This window comes from Diaphorina citri, unplaced genomic scaffold (genome assembly GCF_000475195.1).
Source record: "Diaphorina citri unplaced genomic scaffold, Diaci psyllid genome assembly version 1.1 scaffold188, whole genome shotgun sequence".
Lineage (NCBI taxonomy): Eukaryota > Metazoa > Arthropoda > Insecta > Hemiptera > Psyllidae > Diaphorina > Diaphorina citri.
In genome coordinates, this window is record NW_007377625.1 from 113,504 (window position 1) to 127,731 (window position 14,228).

General features: G+C 36.0%; 1 protein-coding gene across 1 annotated transcript in view; it reads left to right on the plus strand.

Annotated features, from left to right (window-relative positions):
• Positions 1–14,228, plus strand: part of LOC103505666 — a 98,045-nt gene that overhangs the window by 5,284 nt on the left and 78,533 nt on the right. Inside the window, exon 2 of the mRNA XM_026820951.1 lies at positions 7,937–8,382. Within this exon, the coding sequence (XP_026676752.1) occupies positions 8,256–8,382 (127 nt within the window). The 5' untranslated portion in view covers positions 7,937–8,255. The remainder of the gene's footprint in view (positions 1–7,936; positions 8,383–14,228) is intronic.

Genomic DNA, 14,228 nt, shown 5'->3' on the forward strand with positions numbered 1-14,228 from the left:
CGCTCTTCCGATCTGTCAGGCGTATATGCCTTACACGATTATCCCGAGGGGCCCCGTCAGGCGTTAATGCCTGACACGATTATCTCGAGGGGCCCCGTCAGGCATATACTCCTGACATCGATTGGATCAAGTGGGCCTGTGGGTGAATTTCATAATTATTGCTTGGGCGACCAAAGTGTTAAACAAACTGTCTGCTTGACGATTTCATCCTAAATTACAAGTTGACCTCATCAATACATCGAGTTTCTCGGTTCCATTTATAAGAAATGATCTCAGCGCAGTTAAAAGTAGAATCCGTAGGAATTTCTGACCGTTGTTTGAATGATCTTAGTTTGTTCTCGCCTTATCTTATCAACAAGTTTTCTTTTCATGTCACGTGAACTCACAGCCCCGCAGGCAGTTTTCAAAGAATTCGTTTGATTTTCTATTAAGTTTTCTCTCGTGTCGAGCGGAATTTTCGTAAACTAATAAACTTCCTTAAACTAAACAGGACTTTTCGTAAACTAATAAACTTCCTTAAACTAAACAGGACTTTTCGTAAACTAATAAACTTCCTTAAACTAAACAGGACTTTTCGTAAACTAATAAACTTCCTTAAACTAAACAGGACTTTTCGTAAACTAATAAACTTCCTTAAACTAAACAGGACTTTTCGTAAACTAATAAACTTCCTTAAACTAAACAGGACTTTTCGTAAACTAATAAACTTCCTTAAACTAAACAGGACTTTTCGTAAACTAATAAACTTCCTTAAACTAAACAGGAATTTTCGTAAATTAATAAACTTCCTTAAACTAAATAACTTTCATCGCAGGTACTTGCGTACCTTTAGGGTTGATGAATGTTGGAGACAGCACTAAGTCTTATTAATAATAACAATTTTACTTTTTGCTTGTACTCTTTGTATGTTCATATTGTAAGTACTCGTAGGTACATTGAATGAATGAATCATAAGGGATAATAATTAGGGACCTGTACTTCCGAGGAATAGGGACAGTCACCAATTGCAACGAAATTGCTCTTTGTGTGATTTCCTATTAATACGGAATTTTCTGTTTAAACATGGTATATCTAGTGACTGCAATTCTACTTGGGACTTTGTAAGAAGGTATCTATAGCTACCATTAAAATTGTAAACTCTCTATCAATTTAATGCACGCTATTTTCAAATTGATAGGCGGAATACCCCAGGTACCTACCTACATAAACTCCTTCTTACCTACCTGTAAGTCATCAGCAAGTACATACCTCTACTTACCTTTCATCATCGGTAGAGAACACCTCTGTAGGTACGTCACCTATTTGGTACCTACCTAGGTATTATCGTCTATGTATAATTGAGTTGTCTAGCTTTGGAATGAAAGGTTCATTTTCTTATCAGAGTTTATCACACAAAGTTACTGATGTTAACACAGGTACCTATAGCTCAATCCTAAATAAGTAATCCTGGTTGTATTCTTGATTACTCGTATTTAATAAAGAACTTTTGCTAATTTTACACGGCATAAATAGGCAAATGAACCAAAAACTTATTAAGGATAAAGTAATATGTAATAAGAATAATGGGGGTTATAGCCTTGCCATTTTGCTGGTAAACCAACTACATACATAACCGTCCCGTCCTCACGAGGGTGAATAGGTTCACCCTGAAATAGTAGAACGTGATGTCCCAAACAGACACCTATTCAGATACCAACCGCGTTGCTCAACTTCAGTGATCCGTAAGGAACTTGGGCATCAGAATTGTCCCTGACTTGAAGACTGCCAGTTTTCAAGTAAGGGCTTCATCCCCTTTTTAATGACCGGACTTCCTGTTCGGGATTTTAATATCTTTTGTTCTCGAGATTATTATCTTTATCAATATATTTTGCTGGTAAACCAACTACATACATAACCGTCCCGTCTTCACGAGGGTGAATAGGTACACCCTGAAATAGTAGAACGTGATGTCCCAAACAGACACCTATTCAGATACCAACCGCGTTGCTTAACTTCAGTGATCCGTAAGGAACAAGGGCATCAGAATTGTCCCTGACTTGAAGACTGCCAGTTTTCAAGTATTAAGGGCTTCATCCCCTTTTTAATGACCGGACTTCCTGTTCGGGATTTTAATATCTTTTGTTCTCGAGATTATTATCTTTATCAATATTGTGATCTTCCTTAGCTAATTTTCTTTTCTTAACTGTATGTCTGGCTCCTTGTTTATTAATTTTCAATTCACTACATTGAATTAGGTAATTTTATTTAATTTAGCTATTTCTTAAACAAACTGTCTGCTTGACGATTTCATCCTAAATTACAAGTTGACCTCATCAATACATCGAGTTTCTCGGTTCCATTTATAAGAAATGATCTCAGCGCAGTTAAAAGTAGAATCCGTAGGAATTTCTGACCGTTGTTTGAATGATCTTAGTTTGTTCCAAACTGTCTGCTTGACGATTTCATCCTAAATTACAAGTTGACCTCATCAATACTATTGATTACATCGAGTTTCTCAGTTCCATTTATAAGAAATGATCTCAGCGCAGTTAAAAGTAGAATCCGTAGGAATTTCTGACCGTTGTTTGAATGATCTTAGTTTGTTCTCGCCTTATCTTATCAACAAGTTTTCTTTTCATGTCACGTGAACTCACAGCCCCGCAGGCAGTTTTCAAAGAATTCGTTTGATTTTCTATTAAGTTTTCTCTCGTGTCGAGCGGAATTTTCGTAAACTAATAAACTTCCTTAAACTAAACAGGACTTTTCGTAAACTAATAAACTTCCTTAAACTAAACAGGAATTTTCGTAAATTAATAAACTTCCTTAAACTAAATAACTTTCATCGCAGGTACTTGCGTACCTTTAGGGTTGATGAATGTTGGAGACAGCACTAAGTCTTATTAATAATAACAATTTTACTTTTTGCTTGTACTCTTTGTATGTTCATATTGTAAGTACTCGTAGGTACATTGAATGAATGAATCATAAGGGATAATAATTAGGGACCTGTACTTCCGAGGAATAGGGACAGTCACCAATTGCAACGAAATTGCTCTTTGTGTGATTTCCTATTAATACGGAATTTTCTGTTTAAACATGGTATACCTAGTGACTGCAATTCTACTTGGGACTTTGTAAGAAGGTATCTATAGCTACCATTAAATTTGTAAACTCTCTATCAATTTAATGCACGCTATTTTCAAATTGATAGGCGGAATACCCCAGGAACCTACCTACACAAACTCCTTCCTACCTACCTGTAAGTCATCAGCAAGTACCTACCTCTACTTACCTTTCATCATCGGTAGAGAACACCTCTGTTGGTACGTCACCTATTTGGTACCTATCTAGGTATTATCGTCTATGGGTCTGTGTATAATTGAGTTGTCTAGCTTTGGAATGAAAGGTTCATTTTCTTATCAGAGTTTATCACACAAAGTTACTGATGTTAACACAGGTATTTCCCTTTGGAGATTTTTTAGTTTGAGCTAAATTGGGTGCCTACACAGGTACCCCCGTATGAGGTACCTACCTAATCTAATGTTGGTAAAAATCTAATGTATTGAATAAAATCTAATGTTGGTAAAAATCTAATGTATTGAATAAAATCTAATGTTGGTAGATTACGAGTAAAAGCAGAATTCATCTAACTGTACTGAACACAGGTACGTACTATTGTTAATAAATAATTCACACTCATTTCTTTAAAAAAGAAAGTTTTTGCATAACATAAGTACCTACAGCAGGTACTTACTTAGAATTCTCTCAGGTGCGGGTCTACAAGTTCATATAGTGATTGTTGACCTCTCAGCACGCTTCGAAAATGTGCGGGACCGTCTTCAAGCTTGCTGTGAGCTTAACACTAATTTCAACATGAATCTGTAGACATAGACTCTTAGACTTTAGACGTAATACCCACCACTCACACTCGGACGGTCTCACAGACCTAGGTCTGTCAGACTGTCTGAGAGACCGTCACACACGTTAAAACGGTCTGACGGACCGCGGTGCGTCAGATGGTCTGAGCGTGAGAGGCGGGCAGAACTAGTATATTGCAGTAATTACAGATAGGCAGATTGATAGGCTGTTTCTCAAAGGCATTAGCAGATACCTACCTACCTGAAGAGGTGAAGTCAGATGTAATTTGAATATTCTTGTAATGCATCTGATTTTTTAGGCTTTCTATGCTCGTATGATTGAACTTAGGTACATAGATTCTACTAACTTTTTTATGACGCTATACGCATAATTTTATTATTATTACTATTGTTTATTATTATTTTATTACTGTTGAAGAGAAATCATTTACAGCGTATTATTACTTCAGGGGAAACATTTAGCATGCACCGTGTCATTCGAGATGCAAACTATTTGTCTGAATGATTTGGTGGGTCTTCAAGAATACTCTAAAGCCCGTTCCCACTTATCGTTCGGAATGGGAACACTCTTTAAAACACAAAGCCCCATTTAACACTGAGTTGTTAAATAGGGCTTTAACACCCCATTTTATGAACAAAAAGTCTTGCTTTCAAGTCAGACTAAAATAAATTTTGACCATTGTTCGTAAATAATTATGGCCCTAATTACAATTTGATCTTTCACAATTTATTTAGATAGACGATTTGGATGATCGGTTATTCTCAGTGCAAAAAGTCCGCAAATCCCCCCTACAAACACTCAATCACTTCCCGAAACAGCCCATGACTGTCTTCAGCTATGCCACTGACTAATAAATTAATTCATACAGAACATGGAAAAACTTGAAATATGCTTAGAAATGCCAATCGTATTGATCATAGATAACTCATTCTTAAAGACATAAGACCTGCCTGGTTAATAGCCCCATTAGAAAACATGTATATCTAGGAAAATGACAGGCCTCTTTAATTGCTTCTGAAGAATCGATATGAGCCAGCTTTTACGTGTTCTAAAATAGACACCAATCTCAGTGACTAGGGCGGTAGACTTTGGATTTGGGGGTTAGTGGTTCAGTTCCAAGTCAAGTAATGAAATTTATCAAGGTGTATGAAGTGGGAACCGACATTTGTAACAAGCATTTTAAGAATGCTTTAGACAACTGAAAACCCCTTTTTTTTCTTTACTGATAAAGGCACCCAGATATGTATGATATGTGAACAAGGGTTCTTATGGATTTTCCGAAACCGATTCGGATACCGACCGACGGAACCGAAACCGAATCTGAGTGTCTAATATGAATCCAATTAACAATAATTACTCGATAAAGTTATTTCTATATAGGTATAGAAATATATTATGTTGTAAGTATTTTCACAGAACGTCAATACATATTTCCCCACCTATCAATAAATAGCTATGGGAAATTGCACAGAGATCCAGCTGTTACAGATTGCAGAGTGTTAAAAAACTGCACATTGCGATTGAAATGGTCTTATGGATAAATCCAACGTAATTTGAGTTACGTATAATTGTTGCACTATTTGCTCAGCACGGGTAAAATGACAAGAATGCAACAGTGGAAAATTGGCGCTTTAAAAATAATAGCGCATATCCAATTTGGGGGGGGGGTGAGATTTTTACTTGCCGAATCTGGACTCCTGAGTCCAGACACAGTTATTTACTATTTAGTGAAAACGGTTTGACAAAATTCCAAACAGTAATTTTTGTGTTTACCGACTAGATAGGTATGTCATTTTTGTAAGAAAACCACGAATCACACAATCAAGTTGGATTTGGTATTCTATAATCTTACCATTCCAGCTTCCACCCAAAAAAATCATCCACTGTTCACCCTCCCATTACCCTAAAGAAGAAGAAATCTGTGAAATCCATAGGTCTTTTCGTTTTTCTTTTTCGCTCCTGAATAGTCTAGTTTGCGAAATGGTCGTTGGGCGGTATTGTTTCTGAAACTCCGATATTGGGAATAGTCATGTTATGATTGTTATGGGTTTTCCGTATAAATCAAATTATACCAGAGACATACATACTGATGTGTTTTTCTGCACGCAACTGTCGTTCTGTCTACTAGCTAGTAATGTGTAAATAAGAGTATTTATACTCTATTTATTCTGTCGGATAAGACCAGACAGGCAGATTAACAGACACCATTGCAGTATGTAGTTTGTCTCAATACTTAACAGTATGTAGTTTGTCTCTATACTTAAATGTTTGAAAAAATAAATAAATAAATGAAAAAAAAAAAAAAAAAAAAAAAGGCTAAGTGCTTTTCATTAAGGATTTGATTTCAATTACTCCATGGCGATTAGTGAAAAGAAATGAATCAATTTAGCTGCTTTTACTTTCCTTAGTGTTAATTTTTGGTTGTGGTGAATTAGTTGTGCAATTGCACTGTTTTCTAATTCCATGGAATGTGGTCGATACTCATTTCTTGAGAATCATTGTTTACGATAGCGCAAGACACGTAGGTTTAGAGTTTCTTGGAAAAAACTTCCTACCTTCATACTTTCTCAAAAAATTTCACTTGCGTTTTCTCTTACCCCAACAGGGATTTGGTTCTATTTTGGTGAGGTGTCTTTGGATCCTTCAGTCGAAAATTTTGGAGAAAGATCAAAGTCTTAGGACAATTTTCCACCCCTCATTTCTTACTACTCCTTCTCCTCCTCCTTCTTTTTCTTCTTCTTCGTTGTCTTACCTAACCATTCTAAATGTGCTAGCATATGCCCCACTTGACCTTAGTTTAATGTTACTAAAGTACGGCCTAAGTGTACCTAAAGTCACTAAAGTACGGCCTAAGTGTACCTAAAGTCACTAAAGTACGGCCTAAGTGTACCTAAAGTCACTAAAGTACAGCCTAAGAATATTCTGGGATTAGCCAAACAATCTCGTTTCGTACCCACGGAATCTTAAGATGCAATAGTCGTAAATCGTGACACGCAGATAACCACTAAATGTGCCGATCATTAAACTCAAGTTTCATGGTAGGTACGTTGACTTCACGGAAGTATAGGTTAGTTACCTATACCTCCCTATTAGTTTTTCACCAAATGCAATACCTATCTAGAATGGACCATCCCCAAACTGCAAGCTGCCAAGTCTTTTTCTTGACTTTTGACCAGCTCTTTGAATATTTTTTTTTTCTTTCTATTTTTGTTGGTGCTAGGTACCTGTGCCTACCTAGGTATTAGGTACCTGTGCCTAAATAGGTGATCTTAACTTCGAATCCTTTGAACACAATAAATACTGTAATTATTACAGTATGAGTCATGTCTTTCTTGTAGACATTTACCTATCTAGGTAAACTACATATTATATGAATTACCTACAGTAACATTATAGTTATTAACTCCCTATTTTGATACCTACACGCTCCTAGATACTGCTAGAAGGAGAAGGTAATACACGGGTAGGTTTTAATACAACTTGCAGAAACGTTCCCATTACACCTATTATGTGGAAACGATTAAATTTGAAACAATTATTATAATAGTTATTGCTGCCATGAACAGTAAAACGAGAAATACAATCGAACCGCAACAGTTCTGCCAATTTTTACTGAGGAAAACCAGTGTCAGTTATACATAATCAGCAGTTCATTTCCCCTTGTAATAGACGAGGCTTGAAATATAAAACAGGATGGGAATCATTTTCACCAACACACCGATGATGATGATCCCGCGTTAGTTTTATGCAATACGCCAGCCAAGTTTATATCTGAACAGGTTTTTTTATAATAGTTTACTTACCTAATATTATTTAGATATAGATATTATTTAAATAGACAATTTTTTAACTGTTACAGAATTAATTAGGTAAAATAAGAATAGGAAATTTTGTTTACAAATTTTGCGAGTATAACAGTTGCTTCTTTTTCTTTCTTTTGTTTACAATTTTATCTAACTTAATCTAAAGAGCTCATCTAAAGAATTTACCTTTTGTTTCCTTCCTGTTTGAATTAATTATGCAAGTATTTTTAATCGATAAATTTTAATGTACCTGTATGTCTATTTGTTTTCAACAGCTGTATTACGAAAGTGAACACGTTGTGCATAAAATTCTTTGATCCGAATTTGAAATGAGATAACCGAAATAATTGGAGCGAAAATAATATTAAAATTGAACCTAATTATTTAACTATTATTTTATCTAGGTAATAAAAAATTATGAAATGTAAAGTTAGACTGGATGACATTTTATCTGTTGCTAACTTTGTAAATTGTTTTCATAATTAAAAGTTCACATTGAAGAACAGCAGCAAATAATCTTTTAAAACTGCCAATGTTATGAAAAGTTTGTAAAAAGTAAAGTTTGAAAAACAGCTTTCATTTTAATCCAAGAAAATGGGTGAAAACATAACCTTCAGTGATTGGTCGCAGAAGTTGGAAAACGGAACCAACCACTGGCTACCAGCTTATGGATTTCAGCAACCCAGCAACTTGCAGGATCGCCAGTTCGAAATACTAAATGGTAAGTTGAAAATACTTATTGCTATCTTTATTTTGACGATATATTTTCACAGGTTATGGTTTTATCATCTCCTTGATGAGTTTCACTGAGTAGGTACATACCTACCTACTTTTGCTGCAGATCTGAGATGTAGGTAGGCACCTACTGGATTCTAAAATTTCCAAATTATTCTTTTCAGTTAGGTAAATACTGCCTTCACCCTCACCATTATTCTCTTCGGTTGCACTTCCGGTTTTATGACCTCATTTTGAAATGATGCAGATTATTTTCTTCTTCTTCTTCTTCTTCTTCTTCTTCTTCTGCTTCTTCTTAAGTTTCATGTTTTCGTTAGATGATTAGGATATACCTAACCTACTCTTTTTAGAGTAATTTTTCGAGTAATGTAAACTTGGTGAATTATTGCTTGAACAGAAAGGTTATTTCGTGTATTAAGAAGCTTGAAAGTTCGTTTACTCTAACCTATGCGGGCTATGAACAAACAGCGAATCAGTGAAAGGCTGTAGAGCTAATGGTTTAAACCTCAAATTGATTTTTTTTTTTACAATACATAATAGGTAGGTACTTCGAATTTTTCTCTTGATGTTGCTGTTGCCAACTGGACGACAATTTAAGGATAATGGTCAGCAGCTTTTACACTATTGGTAGTCAAATGAAGATAAATTTTCATGCCTCGGCAAGGATCTAACCCACGCCCTTCTGAATACCCGAGTAAAAATATTGTCCTACTTGCCAATTCAAAAGATACACAATAAAGTAATTCTACGGTAATTAAAATGGGTGAATCAGACACCTCTCATAAACGCACGTATCCTATGCAATCTACTCCTAAGGTTGACCACTCACTATCAAGTAGACCTGACCGGTACGCCTGAACAGGTCCGCCTGGCAGGTCTATCTGATAGTGTGTGTGCTCATCCTAGATGTTCATCACTCTTTGTTAGGCGAGGTTGTTCAGGTGTATCTTATAGTGTGTGCGCTCATCAGGTAGGCTTGACAGGCGGACCTGTTCAAGAGTACCTGATAGTGAGTGGCCAGCCTAAGAGTATGAGATGTCCTTAATTTTCTTGCCAACTGTAGACCTACATGTCGAGTATGTATGCCAGATGCGTGGTAACAAAATAATAGTCTAACAAGAACAGTATGATATGACCAGTAGCTGAAATCCGCACATCATCTTGAGATGAATTCAGTAGCTGGTACGGAGTAGCTTTGATAACAAAGAGTGATAAATATCTAGGGGGGCCATTGCATGAAATGTCTGTGAAACTCAAGAGAACTTCGAATATAGGAGAAGACTGCCTAACTATGGCCATTTTATGAAAATAAACTAGTTCCGGTGGCTTTGTACCATCAGTTCCGGTATCCTTTATTATCTTGGCAGCCTGCTGTTAAGCAGGAAGGCAGCTCCAAACATCTCTCTCTACAACCATATTTCGAAGACACAAATTTCGGTCCTCGATTGCTATGCTGTGCTTTGAATTTCGCGATCCAATGAGCTCAATAATTTATAACTTAACTTGGATGTGAACCCTGAATCTCCAGAGCCAAAGAACTCTGCCTAAACCACTACACTGAGGTTGGTTTGCCTCACGAATCAAATATCAAATATGTCTTGCAGAGAATTTTGCCAAGGCCAAAAAGAACAAGCTCAACAAACAGGATGATTTGCGTTTAGAATCTAAACTTTAGATGTACAGAATTCTGCCATCTGTCAAGCAACACCAGCGTAATTAGTTCTATTTTTCTAGACAGATATGGGTACGTAACTCAATACAATAGCCCAGGCCAAAAGTTGGTCATATTCTGCCAAGCAGTACTAACATGGTTATTTCTATGATTGTATACGAGATTACGAGTAAGTACTGCAATACAATACAACAGCCCCTTTGAAAGTAAGTACTCATCTTATGATTGTACTTGTTAGAAACAAGTTACAATTCTTCTTCTTCTTCTTCTTCTTCTGCTTCTTCTTCTCCTCCTTCTTATTAAGTCTCATTATGAATGTCCAAACTACAACCTCCTCTTTTACGTTCACGGAACCAGATGTGAATTTCAAATGATAATCATGGGAATTTCAATTCATTCATTGCTATAACCCATTTTTTTTTTCCTTACAGTGCATTGTTTTTTACCTATTTATTGCAGTGGGTATTATAAAACGCCTCTGTGAGAACCTAACTGTGTCATCATAAACATTACTTACCACTTTTATGCAAACAATAAAATGAAAGTAGGTAAGTAAGTACGAATGTTCTTTGTATTCTTCTTTTAGGTTGGACCTAGTCTGTTCAGTTAGGTGCTCAGTAACTTACCACTTTTTTGGAAACTTATCAATTTGCGTTTTGCAGTTCGCAAAAGTTATGACATACTAGAAGAAAACCCTTGCATAACCATTATAATAGTTGTGACGTCAAAAATTATTTGTGCAATGTAAAGTTGCTTTCAACAACGAAGTCCATTGCAAATAGTTATATTCGGTAGAAATGCATGGGATGTAGGTATACCTACTTTATTAACATTGTGACTTTTCTTATGACTTATGATCAAAACCGCGATCTTACGATACCAAAATATTTACATATTCCAGTCCAAAATTTTCTTTAATTTTCTGGAAAAAGGAGTCTCTAACAGTTCAATCTCCAGTTTGGTCTAAAGAACTTAATAGTCCAGTTTATAATTAGTTAGGTACCTACACGTATTATAGGTATACCGTATACCTCTATGAAAGTATAGGTACCTAATATCGGTAATATTTCTTAAGAACTTAAATCAGTGCATGTAACACACATAATCACCTATCCCAAGATACCTCAGCTCATAGACTTACGAAGTATTAATATATCTCATTCTTAGTTGATTGGTTTCTTCATTTTTATCAACCTCACAGTCTATTAATTAGATTATTATAGAATCCGAATGTATAAAGAATATCCAGTGGATTAGATTAAATGTAATGAGAATTGAGGACTCAATTCCACAAGATTAGTTTCCATCCTCTTCAGATATAGTGTCCATTAGGGACTTAGATATCGACGAAATAAATTTGGGGAACAGTTAGTTCAGTAGTAACGCACTTGCTTGCCATCCCGGGTTCGGTTGTACGAGAGTACGAGTAAGTACTGCAATACAATACAACAGCCCCTTTGAAAGTAAGTACTCATCTTATGATTGTACTTGTTAGAAACAAGTTACAATGCACCTCGGTGTTTTGTAAGAACCAAGAATAGTCTATTATCTACTTTTTTTTCTTCATTCTTCTCGTCTTATGACCTGCTTTAACTAGAGATTCAATTGTCCTCCAACCGCGAACTTAGAACGTAAAAATGTCAAACGAAATCCTGCTTAGCGTGAACTTTCAAATTTTACCTCTCCTCTTTTGTATTTTAATTCTTCGCAATCTTCAACTTCTTGTCGCACTTTATTGCAGAATGTCTCTTGAATGAATGCATCACAAAGAATGCAGTTCGTTGGAGTTTATACTAATAAATTTTGTACCTTTTTTATGGGACCAACATTATTATTTTTCAGACCATAGTATTTTTATTGTTATTACCCCTTATTATTATTATCAACATTTTTCATTCCATCAAAATCCTTTGATCTTTAAAAGGATTCCAGTCAATGTCGATCGACTTCCACCAACTGTAGTGGTTATTTTATTTCTTTCAGTCCATTGTCCATAGTATAAGTGCACAACGTAAAACGTCTGGGTGTAACCAAAAGGGAGTTAACGAGTTATGATTCTAAAAAATGTCATAAATCAAAAGCAAACACTGAAATATTTCCACCCTTTTTTGACTTCTATAACCTTTCTCATACAATTGTCCACCCTCAGTCCCTCATTGACAGCGATATAATCCTCTTATACTCACGCTCCATTATTCCCGGACATTTATAGGGACGTCTTTGCTCTGTCTAGCAGATATAGTCCCACAAGAGGATCCTGGTTAGGGTTCTGTAATCCTGAGTTTTGATCCCTCATATGAGTGTTTGGTCACGAAGAGAGTCAACATGAATGGGAACTTACGTTAGTAATCTGCTGTGTACACACACTCAACATGTTAATGTCTCAATGTGTCGTCAAAGCCTTTCAAGATTTTTTACATTTTCTATAAGATATTTTTATTTATCTACATAATTGCCTAGTTATCTTTATGTGCTTACATGACATCGAAATGGCGGCCTTTTATTACGCCGAAACTGCTGTATATTTTGAGTCCAGTATGTAGGACTACTGGTCCAAGTTCAAAGGATATTATTAAATTATAATTATTGTCAACGCGTAGGATGAGGATATCTATTATTTTCGTCAAATGAGTTAAATTCACTTGAACGCACTCCAATTGCGCCCCGAGAATTCGCTCTTTCAGAGCTTCGGTACCCAGTCCCGTGCAGTTTAGATTACTGCGAATTTCAATTAAAATCAACTCCCAGGCAGAAACTAATTACAAAGTTCAATAACTCCAAGGCAAGAAATTTCATTTACATCCATATTAGACTCGCACAAATCTACTCGCCATCAAAACAAACACGATGTGGTTCTGAGAAGATTTCTAGCATTCTACACGCACAAGTCTCTTTAATGGTTTCAAACCACATGACTCATGAACCGATCTCCCTCCCTAATGAATGTTAAACGATCATTATGTCATAGGTAATGAATTCATAGTTGATGACGTTTTTGTATGCAGTGTCGGAATGACCGAAATCTTTGCCCCTAGGGACAGGTAGGACAAGTGTATGATTTATATCATAATATTAATGAAGTGTATGTAACCCTTGTCTATCCACTATCGGCTAAATGCCTCTTCATACTTCATTCTTCCACTGAATTCTTTTTGAACAATAAGTCTCCCTCCACCTCCTAACTGAGCTTACTGAGCACATCATTCAAATATAGCGTTCTGTCTTATTGCTGGGTCTACTACAGCAGAGGTTAACGGCTGATTATGAGCTGGCTCCCAAAATTTGGGGTCACTTTTAACATGAGATTGTAGTATACTGTAGATCCGTTGAATATATCTCTTAACATACCTATTCCAGATTCCTATTTATTCAAATTCCAGATTCCTATTATATTTATTCAAATCTTAGGTATCACTATTCCCCTATAGTCCCACCTCTCAATTTGATAACTTGGGTAAGACTTGAAAATTATTTTCAATTTGAAGTTACAGTAAACTTTAGCAATAGCAATGTATCATGTCCGAGTGTTGAACTTTTAAGTAAAAATGTTCGCGATACAATTTACCGATTGTCTCCAAAACTTTGTACCTTAGTCACATAACCGGTTGGAATTCATCCAGTTATTCTTCACTGGAGAATTCTCATTCCCCAAGACCCAAGTCAAGGTTTTAGCTAAGCAATTGGAATTATCAAACGTGTTATTAATATGTTTATCATTAGGTTCGATTGTCTCCAAAACGTTGTACCTTAGTCACATAACCGGTTGGAATTCATCCAGTTATTCTTCACTGAAGAATTCTCATTCCCCAAGACCCAAGTCAAGGTTTTAGCTAAGCAATTGGAATTATCAAACGTGTTATTAATATGTTTATCATTAGGTGTGTAATTCTATGTACCAAGCCCTACGGTGAATGCAATTCCACAGAAATCAATTTGACATCTCCACACCGGTTGCCTTGAACTTTGAAATGTCGAAGATTGCAAAGATACTTGCCCGAATATTACAGCCACGTTGTGGCTTTCAATCAAATGCGATCTTTCTTATATCACTGAAGGCTAGAATACATTTCCCCTGTGATATCAATTTCCATTTATCCTACTCCTTTTTTTCCTCCTTTCTGCTTCTTTTCTCCCTTCTCCTGTTCCATATCTCTGTCATG